Source organism: Schistocerca piceifrons, chromosome 1 (genome assembly GCF_021461385.2).
Source record: "Schistocerca piceifrons isolate TAMUIC-IGC-003096 chromosome 1, iqSchPice1.1, whole genome shotgun sequence".
NCBI lineage: Eukaryota > Metazoa > Arthropoda > Insecta > Orthoptera > Acrididae > Schistocerca > Schistocerca piceifrons.
In genome coordinates, this window is record NC_060138.1 from 852,231,183 (window position 1) to 852,254,092 (window position 22,910).

At 46.6% G+C, this 22,910-nt stretch overlaps 1 protein-coding gene across 1 annotated transcript in view; it reads left to right on the forward strand.

Annotated features, from left to right (window-relative positions):
• Positions 1-188: 188 nt before the first annotated feature.
• The window catches only part of LOC124775951, an 82,551-nt gene continuing 59,829 nt past the window's right edge, over positions 189-22,910 (forward strand). The window contains exon 1 of the mRNA XM_047250797.1: positions 189-425. Within this exon, the coding sequence (XP_047106753.1) occupies positions 189-425 (237 nt within the window). The remainder of the gene's footprint in view (positions 426-22,910) is intronic.

The window sequence follows — 22,910 nt, forward strand, 5'->3', positions numbered from 1 at the left end:
TTCATGTCATGAGCACTATAAACATCTTTCCAGTTCATATTGAGCAGTTTTCTAAAACACATTTTTTTTTTGTTAAACATCGCCCTATGTGTTTGTATTGTCATTCCGTGTGGCCACGTAGCACCCCGTGTATGTGTACGAGTTGTCTGGGCGGTGGTAACATTAGGCTGCGTGTCGCGTGCTGCAGGATGCGGCGGGCGTCGTACGCGCCGGCGACGACGGCGCAGGGCCCCGGCGAGCCGCTGATCGTCGTGGAGGAGTCGGGAGGCACCGACGACGAGGGCAGCCCCGGCCCGCCGTCGCCGCCGCCCGGCTTCAACCCCGACTCGCCGCTGCTCAACCCGGGCCTGCTGTCGCCGTTCCGCGACATGCGCAAGCGCTCGCTGCCCACGCCCGCCTGCACCTCCGGCATCACCGCCTCCCAGGTAGAACACACCACGCCTTGTCCCTCTCTAAATCACGTCCACTGTCTGCCTCCACGACGCCCACAAGATGTACGACGGGTGTTCAAAAACTAATGCAACACATTTTTTCCTGAAAGCAGGTTGGCTTCATTCAGGATTCCAAAACACCATATTATACTACTGGCCATTAAAATTTCTACACCACGTAGATGACGTGCTACACACGCGAAATTTAACCGACAAGAAGAAGATGCTGTGATATGCAAATTATTAGATTTTCAGAGCATTCACACAAAGTTGGCGCCGGTGGCGACACCTACAACGTGCTGACATGAGAAAAGTTTCCAACCGATTTCTCACACAGCAGTTGACCGGCGTTGCCTGGTGAAACGTTGTTGTGATGCCTCGTGTAAGGAGGAGAAATGCGTACCATCACGTTTCCGACTTAGATAAAGGTCGGGTTGTAGCCTACCGCGATTGCGGTTTATCGTATCGCGACAATGCTGCTCGCGTTGATCGAGATCCAATGACTTTTAGCACAACATGGAATCGGTGGGTTCAGGAGGGTAATACGGAACGCCGTGATGGATCCCAACGGCCTCTTATGACTAGTAGTCGAGATGACAGGCATCTTATCCGCATGGTTGTAACGGATCGTGCAGCCGCGTCTCCATTCTTCAGTCAACAGATGGGGACGTTTGCTAGACAACAACCATCTGCACGAACAGTTCGACGACGTTTGCAGCAGCACGGACTATCAACCCGGAGACCATGACTGCGGTTACCTTGACAGGAGCGCGTTGCGATGGTGTACTCAACGACGAACCTGGGTGTACGAACGGCAAAACGTCATTTTTTCGGATGAATCCAGGTTCTGTTTAGAGCATCATGATGGTCGCATCCGTGTTTGGCGACATTGCGGTGAACGCACATTGGAGCGTGTATTCGTCATCGCCATACTAGCGTATCACCCGGCGTGATGGTATGGGGTGCAATTGGTTACACGTCTCGGTCACCTCTTGTTCACATTGACGGCACTTTGAACAGTGGACGTTACATTTCAGATACGACCCGTGGCTCTACCCTTCATCCGATCCCTGCGAAACCCTATATTTCAGCAAGATAATGCACGACCGCATGTTGCAGGTCCTGTACGGGCCTTTCTGGATACAGAAAATGTTCGACTGCTGCCCAGGCCAGCACATTCTGTAGATCTCTCACCAATTGAAAATGTCTGGTCAATGGTGACCGAGCAACTGGCTCGTCACAATACGCCAGTCACTACTCTTGATGAACTGTGGGATCTTGTTGAAGCTGCATGGGCAGCTGTACCTGTACACGCCATCCAAGCTCTGTTTGACTCAATGTCCAGGCGTCTCAAGGCCGTTATTACGGCCACAGGTGGTTGTTCTTGGTACTGATTTCTCAGGATCTATGCACCCAAATTGCGTAAAAATGTAATCACATGTCAGTTCTAGTATAATATATTTGTGCAATGAATACCCGTTTATCATCGGCATTTCTTCTTAGTGTAGCAATTTTAATGGCCAGTAGTGTATTCCCCTCAATTTTGGCTACAAATACAGCTTTTGAAAATAATCTCGGTTTAGTGAGAAGGCTTTACGCAGGTTTACTCTGAAGGCTTGTTTTCCCGCATGGTACTACTGTAATGGTCGACGTCAGTGTCTTGCTGCGCCAGCCGGGGTGGCCAAGCGGTTCTAGGCGCTACAGTCTGGAACCACGCGACTGCTACGGTCACAGGCTCGAATCCTGCCTCGGGCATGGATGTGTGTGAAGTCCTTAGGTTAGTTAGGTTTAAGTAGTTCTAAGTTTTAGGGGACTGATGACCTCAGAAGTTAAGTCCCATAGTGCTCAGAGCCATTTGAACCATTTTTTTTTTTTTTTTTGCCTTGCTGCCTCAGTAACCTCCCAGTCATCCACATACTGCTTCCTATGGTGTGCATCCTTCATTGGCAGAAAAGATGGAAGTCGGAAGAGGCGAGATTCGGGCTGTAGGGTGTACGAGGCAGAACGGCCCAAGGAAGTTTTCTGAACTCTTCTCGGGTCCGTGGACTTGTTCAAAAATGGCTCTGAGCACTATGGGACTTAACATCTGTGGTCATCAGTCCCCTAGAACTTAGAACTACTTAAACCTAACTAACCTAAAGACATCACAAACACCCATGCCCGAGGCAGGATTCGAACCTGCGACCGTAGCGGTCACGCGGATCCAGACTGTAGCGCCTAGAACCGCACGGCCACACCGGCCGGCTCCGTGGACTTGTGTGGGGCCTTGCGTTGTAATGGAGAATGAGCATTTCGTTTATATTTTTGTGGCTACGAACACGCAACACGCTAAAGTCGTTTCTTTCGTTTCCTGTGGGCAGCACAATACATAACAGAGTTGGTCGTTGCGCCATGAGAATCGACAGCAAACGGAATAACTGCTTCAGAGTCCCAGAAGACGGTCGCCATGACTTTACCGGTTGAAGATGCGGCTTTAAACGTTTGCTATGTAGGAGAGGTGATGTCGCGCCATTCCATGGAATGCCGTTTGATTCCGGTTCAAAGTGGTGAACCCATCTTTTCTCGCCTGTGACGATGTTCGACAAAAAGCTGTCACTATCATCCTCTTAAGTCACAAGCAATTCCACACAGATGGCCCTTCGTTGCTCCTTGTGGCCTACAACAGGGTGGGACAAATAAAAGTGGCCTGAAGAACAGAGTTCCATTGTACCAAGAAACACAGCAGAGGAAAGGAAATACAGTACTAATCCGACAATAGCAGATGATGGAAATGACAACTATTCATCTTTCGGTGCATTTGGGGCCTGATCAGCAAGTTACTGAAGGCGGATCGAAGCAGGACTGCTGGAATTGTTGTAGTCTCAACCAAAATGTTCTGTTGCAGTTCTTGAAGACTATGAGGTTCTTAGGCTAGAGGGCTCCTCACACAAGGTAATTGCACGCTGACAGATCAGGTGACCTGGCTGGCCAGCTGAACCGCGGCCAGACAGATCTCTGCTAACAACTCTGCCGTACGTGAAGAATGTGTAAATGCACTCCAAGGTTCGGCGGGCTGTATGGGCAATTGCTCCAGCCTGTTGGAAGTAACTGTAGGTCTTTTCCACCACGATTAACTCTGGCAAAAATGATTTGTAAAATGTTGGCAATGTAACGCATAGAAGTCAGCGTCTGATGAAAGAAGGTGGACCAATAATGTGGCGTGCAGACACTGTACATCATATCCCAACCCTCTGATCATGCAATGGTGTTTCGTGGAAGTTATATGCACTCTTCGGTGCTCAGAACCTGTGACTCTGTCAGTTGACATGACCACTCAGGTTATACCAGACATAACGAACAGATCCAATCCAAGCCATTCATTGTTGTCTCAGTGAACAGCCACTCAGGAAACTGAAGACACTGAGGAGCATCTGCTGGTTTTAATGGATGAACAAGAGACACTCGGTAGGGATGCATGTGCAGGTCCAGATGAAGTGTTCGTCCGCCGGTCTCTTGCGACAGGCGTCGGGTTGATCTGGCAAGACTCTGAGGCATTTTCTGGTGAACTGCAGCCACATTCTATTGTGTGCGTGCACGTTTCGCAATATTTTTTGACTTTTCGTACTAAGCGCCGAGTGGCACTCTTTGCTGGAACTTAGATACCATTAAAATTCTTAGCAAAGAACTAAGCACACTCTTTCCACCACTTTGTTGTCACGTAAGTTTCTTCAACGAAGGTCCACTGCTCCGCTGTGAGCACCATCGTCCCCTTTGCACTGCTCCACTCGCATTGACACTCCCGCACTATGCTCTGAACAGGTGTGGATCACTTGGCGGGCTTACACGTGATATGTGAGTCACAAGGTGTGGTTATATGCGTACATTCACTTCCAATCGTACCCACTCGCACAGGCCACTTTTATTTGCCTCGTCCTGTATTAGACGGCGAGGTACCCAGTGAGTTCAAAAATGGTTCAAATGGCTTTGAGCACTATGGGACTTAACTTCTGAGGTCATCAGTCCCCTAGAACTTAGAACTACTTAAACCTAACCAACCTAAGGACATCACACACATCCATGCCCGAAGCAGGATTCGAACCTGTGACCGTAGCGATCGCGCGGTTCCAGACTGTAGCGCCTAGAGCCGCTCGGCCACTCTGGCCGGCTACCCAGTGAGCACGCACCTTTGAGTGTCCCAACTGGTGGACGAGTGTGTCAGCACTACCATCAGAGGAGGAGGAGATTAGTGTTTAACGTCCCGTCGACAACGAGGTCATTAGAGACGGAGCGCAAGCTCGGATGGGGGAAGGAAATCGGCCGTGCCCTTTCGAAGGAACCATCCCGGCATTTGCTTGAAGCGATTTAGGGAAATCACGGAAAACCTAAATCAGGATGGCCGGAGACGGGATTGAACCGTCGTCCTCCCGAATGCGAGTCCAGTGTGCTAACCACTGCGCCACCTCGCTCGGTGCACTACCATCAGAGACACTCAGTTGAGTAGCGAGGTGTTTCATTGTGATCCATCGATCACCTCGAATGAGAGTGCCCGCACATCCCAACGCTGCAGGAATTACAGTTAAGTGCGGCCAGTTGGTATGCGGGAGATGGGACAGGTTTGCGCGACCTTGCGATGACGACATGCGGCTCGCCTTGTGATCACCGTGCTCTTGTTCACTGCCAGGTCTCCATAGACGTTCTGCAAGCTCCTATGAATATCTGCAATGCTGTGGGGTTCGGCCAAAAGAAACTCAATGACAGCTCTCTGCTTGGAATGCACGTCCGGTACAGACACCATTTTGAATGTTATGTATAGCACCGGAATGTATAAGGCCTGAAGCGAGAATATTCCACGGTGTCCCACAGCAAATTCCGCTTGTTTTCAACATAAATAGGCCAGGAAAGAAATGTGTTGCATTACTTGTCGAAATCCCTTCACATGTAGTAGTAGTAGTAGTAGTAGTAGGAATAGTGGTGAGCTTCTCAGCAAGTATATGACCACATGGGCTTGCTCTAGTGACCCACAGGACAGCAGTAACGTGTGGACAAAGGAGTGTACTCCTGAGAAAGTAGGTGGCATTCCGCACTATCTAAACAGAGGAGCTGTGTGTGCTGTTCGGTCCCTTCCCAAGCGATGTAACGATCAGATATCGGGTCGCATGCTACTGGATTAGGAGGGAAAGACACGGTAAGGTCAGTGAAATAACAGGGGAAGACATAGGACACAAACGTCAGCTAACTTTTGCAGACTGAATGTCTGGCAACGGGAGTGAAACGATAAGTACAAAGGCCATAGTGTGTACAACTTTTTCTCGAGTATCAGGGAACAGGGAACGGTCACGGATGAATAATGCTAATCCCGGCCGTGGCATGGTTCATTTCCTGACTGACCACGGCCTATACCCAGCGCACCCACAGCGCTTCTCACTATCTGCGGACGGCAACGGCACAATCCAGACATGGCGACTGAGACCAAATGTTTCTAAAACCGAGGTAAGCCTGTTCCACCTTTCTAATCGCCTTTCATGAGCAAAGATCAGTCCACAGTTCTGCCCTCTTGGCACAGTCAGATTCAACGAAAGCCCAAAATGCCTGGGAGTCACTCTGGACAGAACTTTAACACACAAAAAACAGCTTTCCAACTTGGCCAAGAAGAGACAAACAAGAGTATACCTTGTGAGAAAGCTGGCAGGCAGTAACGGGGAGCAACCACATCAGTCCTCCGAGGAGCATCCCTTGCACTGGTATACTCTGCAGCAGAATACTGTGCACCAGTTTGGCTCCGAAGCGCCCACGTAGTGAAAGTAGACGTCCAAGTGAACTCAGTCATGAGAGTAATTAGTGGTACAGTCCGGTCTACACCTACTTGCTGGCTACCAGTTCTTTCAAACATCTGTCCACCAGACCTCCGTCGAAAGGCTGCTCTTAACAACCTCTGTCAGCAAGTTTCTGAAAGCAACTCGATCCTTCTTCATGACGATTTGCTATCACTGCCCAGGAAACGCCTCAAATCTGGAAGACCAGCATATGAAATGGGAGTCCAAATGCTATCCACAGTATTCGACCAGGACGCAGAGTGGAAACGTGAGTGGCAAGCTACAAGAACCCGAAACCACGAACTTGTGGACAATCCAACAGTTCCATTTCCAGGCTTCCATGAACCAAGGGAGGTGTGGGTGCAGTTAAACAGGTATCGGACTGAAGAGGGTAGGTGCAAATACAACACGCACAAGTGGCGCTTTTCAAGTGACAGTGTGTGTGACTGAGGTGACACCCAAACAATGAGCCACATTGTGAATGAATGTCCACTCAGACGCTTCCCTGGTGGCACTGAGAAGCTCCATCAAGCATCCCACGAGGCACTCCGCTGGATCGAGTCCATCAGTATCCGAGCGTAGCCTCACCCGTTTTAAAACTTGTGTACTGTATATAATTTCACATGTTCATTTATATACAGGGTGAGTCACCTAACATTACCGCTGGATATATTTCGTAAACCACATCAAATACTGACGAATCGATTCCACAGACCGAACGTGAGGAGAGGGGCTAGTGTAATTGGTTAATACAAACCATAAAAAAATGCACGGAAATATGTCTTTTAACACAAACCTACGTTTTTTAAATGGAACCCCGTTAGTTTTGTTAGCACATCTGAACATATAAACAAATACGTAATCAGTGCCGTTTGTTGCGTTGTAAAATGTTAATTACGTCCGGAGATATTGTAACCTAAAGTTGACGCTTGAGTACCACTCCTCCGCTGTTCGATCGTGTGTATCGGAGAGCACCGGATTACGTAGGGATCCAAAGGGAACGGTGATGGACCTTAGGTACAGAAGAGACTGGAACAGCACATTACGTCCACATGCTAACAACTTTTTATTGGTCTTTTTCACTGACGCACATGTACATTACCATGAGGGGTGAGGTATACGTTCGACGGGCGTTTGTAGGACGTGGAGGACGCATAAATTGGCCAGCCCGTTCTCCTGATCTTACACCTCTGGACTTATTTCTGTGGGGTACGTTAAAGGAGAATGTGTACCGTGATGTGCCTACAACCCCAGAGGATATGAGACAACGTATTGTGGGAGCCTGCGGCGACATTACACCAGATGTACTGCGGCGTGTACGACATTCATTACGCCAGAGATTGTAATTGTGTACAGCAAATGATGGCCACCACATTGAACATCTATTGGCCTGACATGTCGGGACACACTCTATTCCACTCCGTAATTGAAAACGGAAACCACGAGTGTACGTGTACCTCACCCCTCATGGTAGGAAACCACGAGTGTACGTGTACCTCACCCCTCATGGTAATGTACATGTGCGTCAGTGAAAAAGACCAATAAAAAGGTGTTAGCATGTGGACGTAATGCGCTGTTTCAGTCTCTTCTGTACCTAAGGTCCATCACCGTTCCCTTTGGATCCCTACGTAATTCGGTGCTCTCCGATACACACGATCGAACAGCGGAGGAGTGGTACTCAAGCGTCAACGTTAGGTTACAATATCTCCGGATGTAACTAACATTTTACAATGCAACAAACGGCACTGATTACGTATTTGTTTATATGTTCAGATGTGCTAACAAAACTAACGGGGTTCCATTTAAAAAAACGTAGGTTTTTGTTAAAAACATACTTCCGTGCACTTTTTTATGGTTTGTATTAACCAATCACACTAGCCCCTCTCCTCACGTTCGGTCTGTGGAATCGATTCGTCAGTATTTGATGTGGTTTACGAAATATATCCAGCGGTAACGTTAGGTGACTCACCCCGTATATATATACAGGGTGTTTCAAAAATGTCCGGTATATTTGAAACGGCAATAAAAACTAAACGAGCAGCGATAGAAATACACCGTTTGTTGCAATATGCTTGGGACAACAGTACATTTTCAGGTGGATAAACTTTCGAAATTACAGTAGTTACAATTTTCAACAACAGATGGCGCTGCAAGTGATGTGAAAGATACAGAAGACAACGCAGTCTGTGGGTGCGCCATTCTGTACGTCGTCTTTCTGCTGTAAGCGTGTGCTGTTCACAACGTGCAAGTGTGCTGTAGACAACATGGTTTATTCCTTAGAACAGAGGATTTTTCTGGTGTTGGAATTCCACCGCCTAGAACATAGTGTTGTTGCAACAAGACGAAGTTTCCAACGGAGGTTAAATGTAACCAAAGGACCGAAAAGCGATACAATAAAGGATCTGTTTGAAAAATTTCAACGGACTGGGAACGGGACGGATGAACGTGCTGGAAAGGTGGGGCGACGGCGTACGGCAACCACAGAGGGCAACGCGCAGCTAGTGCAGCAGGTGATCCAACAGCGGCCTCGGGTTTCCGTTCGCCGTGTTGCAGCTGCGGTCCAAATGACGCCAACGTCCACGTATCGTCTCATGCGCCAGAGTTTACACCTCTATCCATACAAAATTCAAACGCGGCAACCCCTCAGCGCCGCTACCATTGCTGCACGAGAGACATTCGCTAACGATATAGTGCACAGGATTGATGACGGCGATATGCATGTGGGCAGTATTTGGTTTACTGACGAAGCTTATTTTTATCTGGACGGCTTCGTCAATAAACAGAACTGGCGCATATGGGGAACCGAAAAGCCCCATGTTGCAGTCCCATCGTCCCTGCATCCTCAAATAGTACTGGTCTGGGCCGCCATTTCTTCCAAAGGAATCATTGGCCCATCTTTCAGATCCGAAACGATTACTGCATCACGCTATCTGGACATTCTTCGTGAATTTGTGGCGGTACAAACTGCCTTAGACGACACTGCGAACACCTCGTGGTTTATGCAAGATGGTGTCCGGCCACATCGTACGGCCGACGTCTTTAATTTCCTGAATGAATATTTCGATGATCGTGTGATTGCTTTGGGCTATCCGAAACATACAGGAGGCGGCGTGGATTGGCCTCCCTATTCGCCAGACATGAACCCCTGTGACTTCTTTCTGTGGGGACACTTGAAAGACCAGGCGTACCGCCAGAATCCAGAAACAATTGAACAGCTGAAGCAGTACATCTCATCTGCATGTGAAGCCATTCCGCCAGACACGTTGACAAAGGTTTCGGGTAATTTCATTCAGAGACTACGCCATATTATTGCTACGCATGGTGGATATGTGGAAAATATCGTACTATAGAGTTTCCCAGACCACAGCGCCATCTGTTGTTGAAAATTGTAACTACTGTAATTTCGAAAGTTTGTCTGCCTGAAAATGTACTGTTGTCCCAAGCATATTGCAACAAACGGTGTGTTTCTATCGCTGCTCGTTTAGTTTTTATTGCCGTTTCAAATATACCGGTCATTTTTGAAACACCCTGTGTGTGTCTATATATATATATATATATATATATATATATATATATATATATATATATATTTCTTTGTTTTGTTAAATGTGTATTACTGTAATTGATGCATACGATAATAATAACGGACGATGCACTTCGTGCTGTACTGTGGGTACCGCACAGGGTGAAACATATCAACAATCACAACAGAAACAGTGCAACACACACTCAGGACCTCACACATATGGCGACAACTAAATAAGGTAACAGACCATACCACCAAGACAGAACACACCATCTACACTGAAGCGCCAAAGTAATTAGTAAAGGCATGCGTATTCAAATACAGGCAGAATACGGCGCTGTGGTCGGTAACGCATATATAAGACAAATGTCTGACGCAGCTGTTAGATCGGTTACTGCTACTACAATGGCAAGTTAGTAAGATTTAAATGAGTTTGAACGTGGTGTTATAATCGGCGCACGAGCGATGGGACACGGCATCTCCGAAGTAGCGATGAAGTGGGGATTTTCCCGTACGATCTTTTCACGAGTGTATTGTGAATATTAGGATCCGGTAAAACATCAAACTCCGACATCGCTGCGGCCGGAAAAAGATCCTGCAAGAACGGGACCAACAACGACTGAAGAGAATCGCTCAACGTGACAGAAGTGCAACCCTTCCGCAAATTGCTGCAGATTTCAATGCTGGGCCGAAAGCCCATTCGTGTACCCTTGATGACTGCACGACACAAAGCTTTACGCCTCACCTGGGCCCGTCAACACCGACATTGGACTGTTGATGACTGAAAACATGTTGTTGGTCGTACGAGTCTGATTCAAATTGTATCGGCGGATTGACGTGTACGGGTATAGAGACAACCTCATGAATCCATGGGCCTGCATGTCAACAGGGGACTGTTGAAGCTGGTGGAGGCTCTGTAATGGTATGAATCGTGTGCAGCTGGAGTGATATCGAACTCCTAATACGTCTAGATACGACTCTGACAGGTGACACGCACGTAAGCATCCTGTTTGATCACCTGCACCTATTCGTGTCCATTGTGCATTCCGCCGGACTTGGGCAATTCCAGCAGGACAATGCGACACCCAACACGCCTAGAATTACTACAGTGTGGCTCCAGTACCACTCTTCTAAGTTTAAACACTTCCGATGGCCACCAAACTCCCCAAACATAAACATTATTGAGCTATCTGGGATGCCTTGCAAAGTGCTATTCACAAGAGATCTCCACCCCCTCATACGCTTACAGATTTATGGATAGCCGTGCAGGATTCTTGGAGTCATTTCCCTCGAACACTACTTCAGTCATTAATCGAGTCAATGCCACGTCGTGTTGCGGCACTTCTGCGTGCTCGCGGTGGCCCTACACGATATTAGGCAGGCATGCCAGTTTCTTTGGCTCTTCAGTGTATAAACAAATGAGATCACACAGGCATCGTATCAGACGTCAAAGGGACGGCTGGGTTAGTTGAGATCAGGACTTCAGTCCTAAGGACTCCTCCAACACCGACGCAGAGGATTGAAAACACGAAGAACAGCATGTAGACACCCAAAAATAGGAGCATGAAACATATGCCGAACCAGAGAGACGTAGGTTATAATCGTGGTCAATTATTGTATCAGGCGCCACGATAAACTTGTTACGATAGTAATACAGATTTTTAACGTACGACGTAAGGTAGAATAAGATTCAAATGGAGCAAATGGCTCTGAGCACTATGGGACTTAACTTCTGAGGTCATCAGTCCCCTAGAACTTAGAACTACTTAAACCTAACTAACCTAAGGACTTCACACACATCCATGCCCGAGGCAGGATTCGAACCTGCGACCGTAGCGGTCGCGCGGTTCCAGACTGCAGCGCCTAGAACCGTTCGGCCACCCCGGCCGGCGGTAGAATAAGAGTAAGGACACGATAGAACACAGGAAGAGACACAATACATAGCATACACAACACGTATCATTAGTAATCCTTTATCACTTGGTATAGAAACACTATATGTACAAAGTGTAACCTTGTTGGCAGGTTATTATACCAGGCGCCAGAGTAAACATGTAAATCATTAACCTATAATTAAGTAGACTAGCATATCAGTATAACTTATAAGTAACCTTGGGAGACACTGCATAGGGACGTCGGGCCCAAGGCCACGTTCCGAGACCTCCTTCCCTTATTGCACAGGTGATGGGATTTCCCACTACTCAGTCTATCCCATCTTTCTTTATCGCTCTCCCTAAATCAAAATTTTTTCTTTTATAATTTCATGTATCCATTTACCTATAATAGTTTCCTAAATATAATACAACTGCCAAAGAAAGAACACAAAATATCTCCACGAGGCTCCATTTCCACATGGTGCTTCATGGGCAACGGAGTCCGTGGCCTCTTTTGCGTCGCATGTGAGCTGCACAGGGGAAGGAGAGGGGAGCGTTGGTCGTCCAAATGCAGTACGAGAAATATGGTGGTGGCATTAGTCGTAGTAGAAGTAGTGGTAACAGTAGCAGCAGCAGTAGTAATTTTATTCATTTATTCATCTGTGGATCACTTTCACAATGATGTTGGAGAGTCATAGTATTACAGTTCCTGAACAAATAAATAAAAAACATTATCCACGTAAATAGGAATTTGCACACTTGTAGGTTTATTGACAATGATCGAACAGGTAGTGGGACGTGGCCTTATGCGAGGAACCATACTGGCATTTGCCCTGGCCACCGTCGTGGCCGCCGACTGATCCTGCACATTTTATCATTAAAGCAAATAATCGAAAAAAAGAAGAGAATACCTACAAGATACTGTCTATCATTATCCTCAGACAATTTCAGCTTTTCATAGAGAACGGCATACAAGAATTCGAAGCTTTCGACCAAACCGACCGACAATAGATCACATTTTTCACTATGAGACAACTGTTTGACGGTTTTCAACGCGCACGCGACGGCATCCACAGGAAAGGACTATACAATGCGTTGCGTGACTTCAGAATCTCAGAGAAGCAAGTGAGTGTGGTGCAAACTTGTAGAGATGCATCAAGTGCAGCAGTGCATTTCCGAGGGCTCACAACAGAAGCGTTAGAGATTGAGACAGGCGTCAGACGAGGGGGTGCTCTCTCACGTGTTCTGTTAAGTGCCATCTTATAGAAAGTAATAATGGCATTTAGGCAACAAGAGTGCCCTGGGGAACAGATGGATGGTAATTTCAATTGTCTCGCATATATAGACATGTAATACTACTAAGTGAATGAAACCATGAGGTGAGAGAAATGTGTCAGAAAATCGTCAACTATGCACTACGTTTGGGCTAAATATGAATGAACCAAAACGGAATCATGCAGTTAGGAAGAAGAGAGGAGCAGTAAGAATTTCTTGGGATAGATGGTTTGAGGTTCAAGTGAACTTATAGTTCACATATTTGGGGTGTTGGTTTACCTGTGGCATCAGTATAGGAATGGATATCGACGAAAGACTAGCAGTGGAAATAAAAACCATGTACTCCGTCAGGGATGCCGTCGACTAAAAATCAGTATCACCGAACACTAAGGTAAGAATCTATAACACAGTGTTACGTCCAGAAATCATGCATTTTACAGGAAGCTGGAGCTAAGCTAAACGAGGAAAGGAAAAACTGTCAATAATCGAAAGAAGTGAAGACTTTTCGAGGACCGACCTTAGATAAAGGAGAATGGAGGAGAGGAATAACGAGGAAATCTAGCACACACTGCGAGTTCTGTTCAGTAATAATGTTGTGATAAGGTTAAACAAACTCTTCCTCCTTCGGATCTTGTTATTATTAACCAATAGTGCCAAGGCGTGTGGAGGAGGCCAAGAAACCTCTCCCACTCCATGGTACAATTCTGAAGTAGACAAATAGGAAGGTTCACATGTAGACATGCACGACAAAGACCCGGGCGCTTCAGAAACTAACATTACGAATCAATGAGGAAGCCTGTCCCAAAAGTTTAAACTGAACCTTCTTCTGTAAGATGGCTGCTGAGGCAAACAGCATTTCTCACGCTGAAGCGTTTCTCAAAGGATGCACCTGGCTTACATACTTATCTGGCTTAAAGGATTCTTTCTAGACACAAATAACACAGTTTTTTGGCAGATAGCTGGACCTTTCGGGGTCTCCTGGAGACCGGGAATGGGTGAAGCGAAATCCGTTCGGGGCTGCCTATGCTGAAGCTCAGCTTTTGGCTATGACACATTTGTGGCTCTTCTATTTGCTTCTTTAAGTAAAATATCTTGTCCCAGCCAGCTTGAAAGCTTTCAGCTCTGCACAGTAATAACAAGCACTCACGGTGATAAAAGCAGGGAAGAGAAAAAGCAATTAGCTGGACAGTCACTGGTAGTACTGAATACTCTCTGCAGTTATGGTGCAGTTTAAGAGAGCCACTACTTTGAGCAAAGAGGATGAGCATATAGTAACATGAAATATGTTGAGTGTCAATTTTTGGAGAAGAGCTGCCACATAACACTAAGCGGGGTTTCTTTAGATTATCTAAACATAACTCTCTTACAAGCTTTACGAGTATTATTGCCTTTCACAACCTTTTCCATTACTCATTTCAAGAGGAGCTACTGTCTGAATCACGAGAGAAACTTACTTGAGATAGATTAGAAAAACGGATCTTATAAATTCACAGTTATTGGACATAACGACACACTTTGTATGAACAAGATGACATTGAGCACGTAATACGATCATAATGTCATTATGATAATAATGCTGGACAGAAACGATGCAAATGAAAAACCAGCTTATGAATCTTATGAGAACGTGAGGAGGAGGGTGGCCAGATACACCGAAAACTGAAAAATGATTCTCACACGACTCAAAAGAGGCATGAATCATCATATTCCTCCACCATAGGAACTACTTGGGTGGACTGAGGAGTTCACCAATTCCGAAACAAAGCCTCCCATCGACAGCCAAGGCGCACACGCAGTCGTGCTTAAAAATAAAATACCCCTCACCTCCTATTACACAAGCCAAGTCGAGTAACAGTAACGTCTAAACTCGACTGATTTCTGAGGCTACTTTACTCGCATAGGTAACCGCACATTGACTATTATTTTTCACACATGGCTCACAAGGACGAATTAAACGTTATTTAAAGACACTGTTAGTGAATGCGATTGAGATGCAACTTTTATCAGAATTAATCTGATACACGATTATCAAGAAACACGGCTCGTAATTACTCAAATGAGGGACTATTGCTGAGTGCACAAGGTCAGCTCCATTGCCAAAAAGTCAAGTGCTTGCCCACACATTTCTCTCGTAAATTAACTAAATCGATCCACTGAAAGAAAACAATACCACTCACGAACGTTCTAGAAACTTAATGCAATGAAATTCTCCTATTCAAATAACACTTGACTACACTCACCGAAATACAGTATCTCAATCTGTGTTCAAGAGGATCAAAATGTCTTACGGTTTCAGAAGTTAAGATCACGATTCCCCGTGTTAAGATGGCCAGTGTAGGGCTTAGGCGCCGGACAGCTCTTTTTTTTTTTTTTTTTTTTTTTTACAGGAATATAGGCACGACGGCTCCAAACGCCGGTTGCTTAAAAGCGGGAAGAGCTCTGATTCGTCAAGGAAAGAAACCGCCCGAATGTTCTAGAGAAAGCTACCAGTATCAGAAATCGCGAAATGCTCCTCTCGAAACGGCTAACAGAATAGATGCTACAACACGGACTACTCAGGGCAACCTTTGCTTCCCTCAGCAGTCAATTTCAAACATACAAGATCCCAGACGTAAACCAACCAGAGATTGTCTGTGCGCCTGGTGAGGAGGGGAAAAAGGAAACTTTTCGGCACATGAAATACACATGCGATCACACATTTCGCATTCCCTTCACGATACATAAGCACACAGAAAAAAATCATCTGTGGTGTTTTTATATATGAATCAGCTGATTACCCGGCTTTGCCCGGGTATGCATTTATTCCAGTCTTCTATTAGTTCTTCGTCCCCCTCTCTGTCCATCTCTTCCTCTCCTCTCTCTGTCCACCCACTTCCCCCTCTCTCTCTATCAATTTGCTCCTGCCCTCCTCTCTCTGATCATCTACTCCTCCCCCCCCTCTGCCCATCTCCTTGTTCCCCCTCTGTACATCTCCTCCGACCCCCTACGTCCATCTCCTCCTCCTCCTCCAATTTCTCCTCACCCCTTCTTAGACTATTTTTTCCTCCCCCTCTCTCTTTCCATCCTCTATCTCTGTCCATCTCCTCCTCTTTTCACTTCCTCCTCCCTCAGGCTGCTGATCTCCTCGTGTTTCTCTGTCCACGTCCTCCCCTCTGCTCTCTCTATCCATCTCCTCCTCTCTGTATCTGTATTCACTTCCTGCTTGCCCCTCTCTGTACGTCCATCTCCTCCACCCCCTTCTCTTTCCGCGTTATCACCCGCACTCTAACAAGAGAATGCTGGTTATTATGCCCAAAGAACTTCATTTCATATAGTAAGTAATACGAGTACCAAGTTTGGTTGTAATCGATCCAGGGATTTAGGAGGAACTTTTTACGGTGGCTTTGCCCGCATACGCACATATCACACATTTTTAACACACATCAAAAAAAGTTTTGCATCACCTCGGTACGGAGAGTTCCGGAACCTGTTCAGAACATTTGAATAGAGATCAACATAAACATCATTTCCGCCCTTTTTACTGCTGATGAAAATCACACATTGCGTGTTGTACCACGGTACAACGAGACCTTCAGAGGTGGTGGTACAGATTGCTGTACACACCGTTACCTCTAATACATAGTAGCACGTCCTCTTGCATCGATCCATGCCTGTATTCGTCGTGGCATACTATCCACAAGTTCATCAAGGTACTGTTGGTCTAGATTGTCCCACTCCTCAACGGCGATTCGGAGTAGATCCCTCAGAGTGGTTGGTGGGTCACGTCGTCCATAAACAGCCCTTTTCAATTTATCCCAAGTTTGTTCGATAGGGTTCGTGTCTGGAGAACATATTCGCATATGCCTTCAATCAGACGAGTGGCCGAGTGGTTCTAGGCGTTTCCCGTCCGGAACCGCGCTGTTGCTACGGTCGCAGGTTCGAATCCTGCCTCGAGCATGGATGTGTGTGATGTCCTTAGGTTAGTTATATGTCCTTAGGTTAGTTATATTTAAGTAGTTCTAAGTAGAGGGGACTGATGACCTCAGATGTTAAGTCCCATAGTGCTTAGAGCCATTTGACCCATTTTTTTGATGTCGTTATCCTGAAGGAAGTCATTTACCAGATGTGCACGATGGGGGCACGAATTTTCGTCCATGAAGACGAATGCCTCGCCAATAAGCTGCCGAAATGGTTGCACTATCGGTCGGAGGATGGCATTGACGTATCGTACAGCCGTTAAGGCACCTTCCATGACCACCAACGGCGTACATCGGCCCCACATAATGCCACGACAAAACATCCGGGAACCTCCACGTTGCTGCACTCGCTGCACAGTGTGTCTAAGGCGTTCAATCTGACCGGGTTGCCTCCAAACACGTCTCCGACCGTCTGGTTGAAGGCATCTGCGACACTCATCGGTGAAGAGAACGTGATGCAGATCCTAAGCGGTCCATTAGGCATATTTTTGGCCCCATCTGACTGCTGACAGACGCATCACAGTGAACGAATTGTCGCGCTACGTTGGGATAAGGGAAGGAAGTGTTTGCAGAATACTGAAAGTGTTGGCGTTAAAAAAGGTTTGTGCCAGATGGGTTCCCAGGATGTTGACAGTGGCTCACAAAGAAACGAGAAAAGCGGTATGCAAAAAACTTTTGGAACAGTACGAGAATGGTGGCGATGAATTTCTTGGGAGAATTGTGACAAGTGATGAAACATGGCTCCATCATTTTTCACCAGAGACGAAGAGACAATCAATGGAGTGGTATCACGCAAATTAACCCCCAAAAAAATTCAAAACCACACCTTCTGCTGGAAAAGTTATGGCTACGGTGTTTTTCGATTCCGAAGGACTCTTGCTTGTGGACATCATGCCAAGTGGAACCACCATAAATTCTAATGCATATGTGGCGACACGAAAGAAACTCCAAGCTCGACTGAGTCGTGTTCGACCACATCGGCAAAAGCAGAATGTTTTGCTGTTGCACGACAATGCACGGCTACATGTCAGTCAAAAAACCATGGTAGCGATCACAAAACTCGGATAGACAACACTGAAACGCCCGCCTTACAGTCCTGACCTGGCTCCATGTGGCTATCATCTCTTTGGGAAACTGAAAGACTCTCTTCGTGGAACAAGATTTGAAGATGATGACTCCCTTGTGCGCGCTGTAAAACAGTGGCTCCAACAGGTTAGTCCAGAATTGTACCGTGCGGGTATACAGGCACTGGTTCCAAGATGGCTTAAGGCAGTTGGATGTAAATTATGTGGAGAAATGGAAATATTGTTCCTAAAGGATGTATCTACATACTGTAAAACATTCAAACATGTAGAATAAAAGATGGATTTTAAAAATAATAGTGTGAATTTCTTTTGGAGTGACCCTCGTACATACATTCGTACATCTACTTTTATAATGTGTACGGATATTAATTAATATGAATCAATCAGCAATGACAGTCAGTTCCTACATACGTGTTTCAGGGCGGTATCATGATCCAATGGCATCCGGCCCTTCCCCCATCGATGAGCGCCTGAATGCAACATGTTTCTTTTCTCGTCCAGTTTCGGTTGACTAAATGCGGGTGTTGTTGTGGGACACCGTGGAATATTCCCGCTTCAGCCACTATTGTTTCATGAAGTTCCGAGAGAAGGCGGGGCTGTACGTAGGTTTCAAAATGGCGTCTGTAACGGAGGTGCGTTTCAAGCAGAGAGCTGTCATTGAGTTTGTTTTGGCGGAAAACAGAGCATCGCAGATATTTATATTATAGGCACTTCGAGAATGTCTACGCAGATCTGGCAGTGAAAAAAAGCACGTGAGTCGTGGGGCGATGCATCTGTTATCGTTGCAACAAGGTCGTGCAAACCTGTCCGATGTCCCGCATGCTGGCCGTCGAGATACAGGTGTGGTTTCTGCAATGCTGGAAACTGCGGACACTCTCATTTGAGGGGATCGACGGATCACATCAAACACCTCGCTGGATGTTTCTGTCGGTAGTCCAGCCGTTGGGGTACTCGTGCTGCACCGATCAACTCGGAAGTTGTGCTAGCCTAAGGAAACTGAAGAAACGATTTCAGTGTGTTCGTCACCGGGAAAACACAAACAAACTTCTCTTCCTCCATGACAATACAAGGCCTCACGTTAGTTTACGCACCCCAGAGCAGCTCACAAAACTTCATTGGACAGTTGTTCCTCGTCCAACATCAGTAACGTAGAAGTAAATATCCTCGGGGTAGTGAAGCAACTTAAATCACTTAATAAAAGCAAGTCTTCTGGTCCAGACTGTATACCAATTAGGTTTCTTTCAGAGTATGCTGATGCATTAGCTCCATACTTAACAATCATATACAACTGTTCGCTGGACGAAAGATCCGTACCCAAAGACTGGGAAGTTGCACAGGTCACACCAGTATTCAAGAAAAGTAGCAGCAGTAATCCACTAAATTACAGTCCCATATCGTTAACGTCGATATATAGCAGGATTTTGGAACATATATTGTGTTCGAACATTATGAATGACCTCGAAGAAATCGGTCTATTGACACACAGTCGACATGGGTTTAGAAAACATCGCTCCTGTGAAACACAACTAGCTCTTCATTCACATGAAGTGTTGAGTGCTATTGACAAGCGATTTCAGATCGATTCCGTATTTCTGGATTTCCGGAAGGCTTTTGACACTGTACCACACAAGCGGCTCGTAGTGAAATTGCGTGCTTATGGAATATCGTCTCGCTTATGCGACTGGATTTGTGATTTCCTGTCAGAGAGGCCACAGTTCGTAGTAATTGACGGAAAGTAATTGAGTAAAACAGAAGTGATTTCAGGCTTTCCCCAAAGTAGTGTTCTAGGCCCTTTGCTGTTCCTTATCTATATAAACGATTTGGGAGACAATTTGAGCAGCCATCTTCGGTTGTTTGCAGACGTCGCTGTCGTTTGTCGACTAATAAAGTCATCAGAAGACCAAAAGAAACTGCAAAACAATTTAGGAAAAATATCTGAATGGTATGAAAAGTGGCAGTTGACCCTAAATAACGAAAAGTGTGAGGTCATCCACATGAGTGTTAAAAGAAACCTCATTGAACTTCGGTTACACGATAAATCAGTCTAATCTAAAAGACTTAAATTGAACTAAATACCTAGGTATTACAATTACGAACAACTTAAAATTTTCTGGGGAAGGCTAACCAAAGACTGCATTTTATTGGCAAAACACTTAGAAAATGTAACAGATCTACTAAGGAGACTGCCTACATTACGCTTGTCCGTCCTCTTTTAGAATACTGCTGCTTTGTCGGCAGTTTTCTCCTCCGATTGCGAAAACATTCTGTTAGCACCCACCTACATAGAGAGACCATCGAAAAAGTTCAAAGAAAGGCAGCACGTTTTGTATTATCGCGAAATATGGGAGAGAGTGTCACAGAAATGATACAGGATTTGGGCTGGACATCATTAAGAGAAAGGCGCATTTCGTTGCGACGGAATCTTCTCACGAAATTCCAATCACCAACTTTCGCCTCCGAATGGGAAAATATTTTGTTGACACCGACCTACATAGGGAGGAACGATCACCACGATAAAATAAGGGAAATCAGAGCTCGTAAGAAAAGATACGGGTGTTCATTCTTTCCGCGCGCTATACGAGATTGGAATAACAGAGAATTGTAAAGGTGGTTCGATGAACCCTCTGCCAAGCACTTAAATGTGATTTGCAGAGTATCGATGTAGATGTAGATGTAGACACCCTACAGCCCAAAAGATGGCTCTGAGCACTATGGGACTCAACTGCTGAGGTCATAAGTCCCCTAGAACTTAGAACTAATTAAACCTAACTAACACATCCATGCCCGAGGCAGGATTCGAACCTGCGACCGTAGCGGTCGCTCGGTTCCAGACTGTAGGGCCTAGAATCGCACGGCCACTCAGGCCGGCCCTACAGCCCAGATCTCACACCTTCCCACTTCCATCTTTTTGGCCCAATGGAGGATGGACTCGGAGGAGTGAGGGGGAAGTTGCTGATGCACCAATACGTTGACTGCGACGTCGACCATTAGAAAGGTACCACATGGGCATCCAGACCCTCCCAGTGAGATGGCGTTAAGGCCGTCGCATTGAACGGAGATTACGTGTAAAAATACGGTTTTGCAGCCAAACGAGGTGGGGAATAACATGAAGTATTGGACTCCTGAATAAAACCAGCCTGATATCAGAAAAAAGTGTTGCATTACTTTCTGAGCACCTTTCGTACGCAGAGCACCCATCTACATCTACATCTACGTGATTACTCTGCTATTCACAATAAACTGACTGGCAGAGGGTTCAGTGAACCACCTTGATGCTGTCTCTCTACCGTTCCACTCTCGAACGGCACGTGGGAAAAACGAACACTTAAATTTTTCCGTGCAAGGCGTGATTTCTCTTATTTTATCGTGATGACCATTTCTCTCTATGTAGGTGGGTGCTAACAGAATGTTTTCGCAATCGGAGGAGAAAACTGCCGACAAAGCAGCCGCGTGACCAGCTACCTGCCGGTACACGCGCTCACCGCGGTTGTAGAGGAGCCGATGGTAGCCAGTGACGGCCGCGCTACAGGGAAACGTGACGCAGAGACGGGTGCGGGCGAGCGCCCCGCCTCCAGTGCTCGGCTGGCAGCCGGCCAGCGGCGGTTCCCCAGCCGCCGGACTCCCACGTCGGCGCGCGGCCTTGTGTGGGTCGCCTCCGCCTCCGCAGGGCCTCGCGGACACTGACTGCCTGCCGCCTCGTGCAGCGCTGCCACGCACACGGCATCAGCACGGCTCCACTCCACACGTTACCGCTTTCTCACCCCATCTTTAGGCAATGCACTGACATCCCATAAAACACTACGTGTTTCAAAACGATTCATCTGATTTCACAAGACTGTACGAACTAGCAGAAAAACGCTCCTATCGGAACAGACAGAAAGTGGACGTCCTCCTGTTTATATACTATTGGCCATTAAAATTGCTACACTAAGAAGAAATGTATATGTAAACGGGTATGCATTGCACAAATATATTATACTAGAACCGACATGTGATTATATTTTCACGCAATTTAGGTGCATATATCCTGAGAAATCAGTACCCAGAACAACCACCTCTGGCCGTAATAATGGCCGTGATACGCCAGGGCATTGAGTCAAACAGAGCTTGGATGGCGCGTACAGGTACAGCCGCCCATGCAGCTTCAACACGATACGACAGTTCATCTAGAGTAGTGACTGGCGTATTGTGACGAGCCAGTTGTTCGGCCACCATTGACCAGACGTTTTCAATTGGTGAGAGATCTGGAGAATGTGCCGACCAGGGCAGCATTCGAACATTTTCTGTATCCAGAAAGGCCCGTACAGGACCTGTAACATGCGGTCGTGCATTATCCTGCTGAAATGTAGGGTGCCGTCAATGAGAACAAAAGGTGACCGAGACGTGTAACCAATGGCACCCCATACCATCACGCCGGGTGAAACTCCAGTATGGCGATGACGAATACACGCTTCCAATGTGCGTTCATCGCGATGTCGCCAAACACGGATGCGACCATCATGACGCTGTAAACAGAACCTGGATTCATCCGAAAAAATGACGTTTTGCCTTTCGTGCACCCAGGTTCGTCGTTGAGTACACCATCGCAGGCGCTCCTGTATGTGATGCAGCGTCAAGGGTACTCGTAGCCATGGTCTCCGTGCTGATAGTCCGTGCTGCTGCAAACGTCGTCGAACTGTACGTGCAGATGGTTGTTGTCTTGCAAACGCCCCCATCTGTTGACTCAGGGATTGAGACGTGGCTGCACGATCCGTTACAGCCATGCGGATAACATGCCTGTCATCTCGACTGCTAGTAATACGAGGCCGTTGAGATCCAGCACGGAGTTCCGTATTACCCTCCTGAACCCACCGATTCCATATTCTGCTAACAGTCATTGGATCTCGACCAACGCGAGCAGCAATGTCGCGATACGATAAACCGCAATCGCGATAGGCCACAACCCGAACTTTATCAAAGTCGGAAACGTGA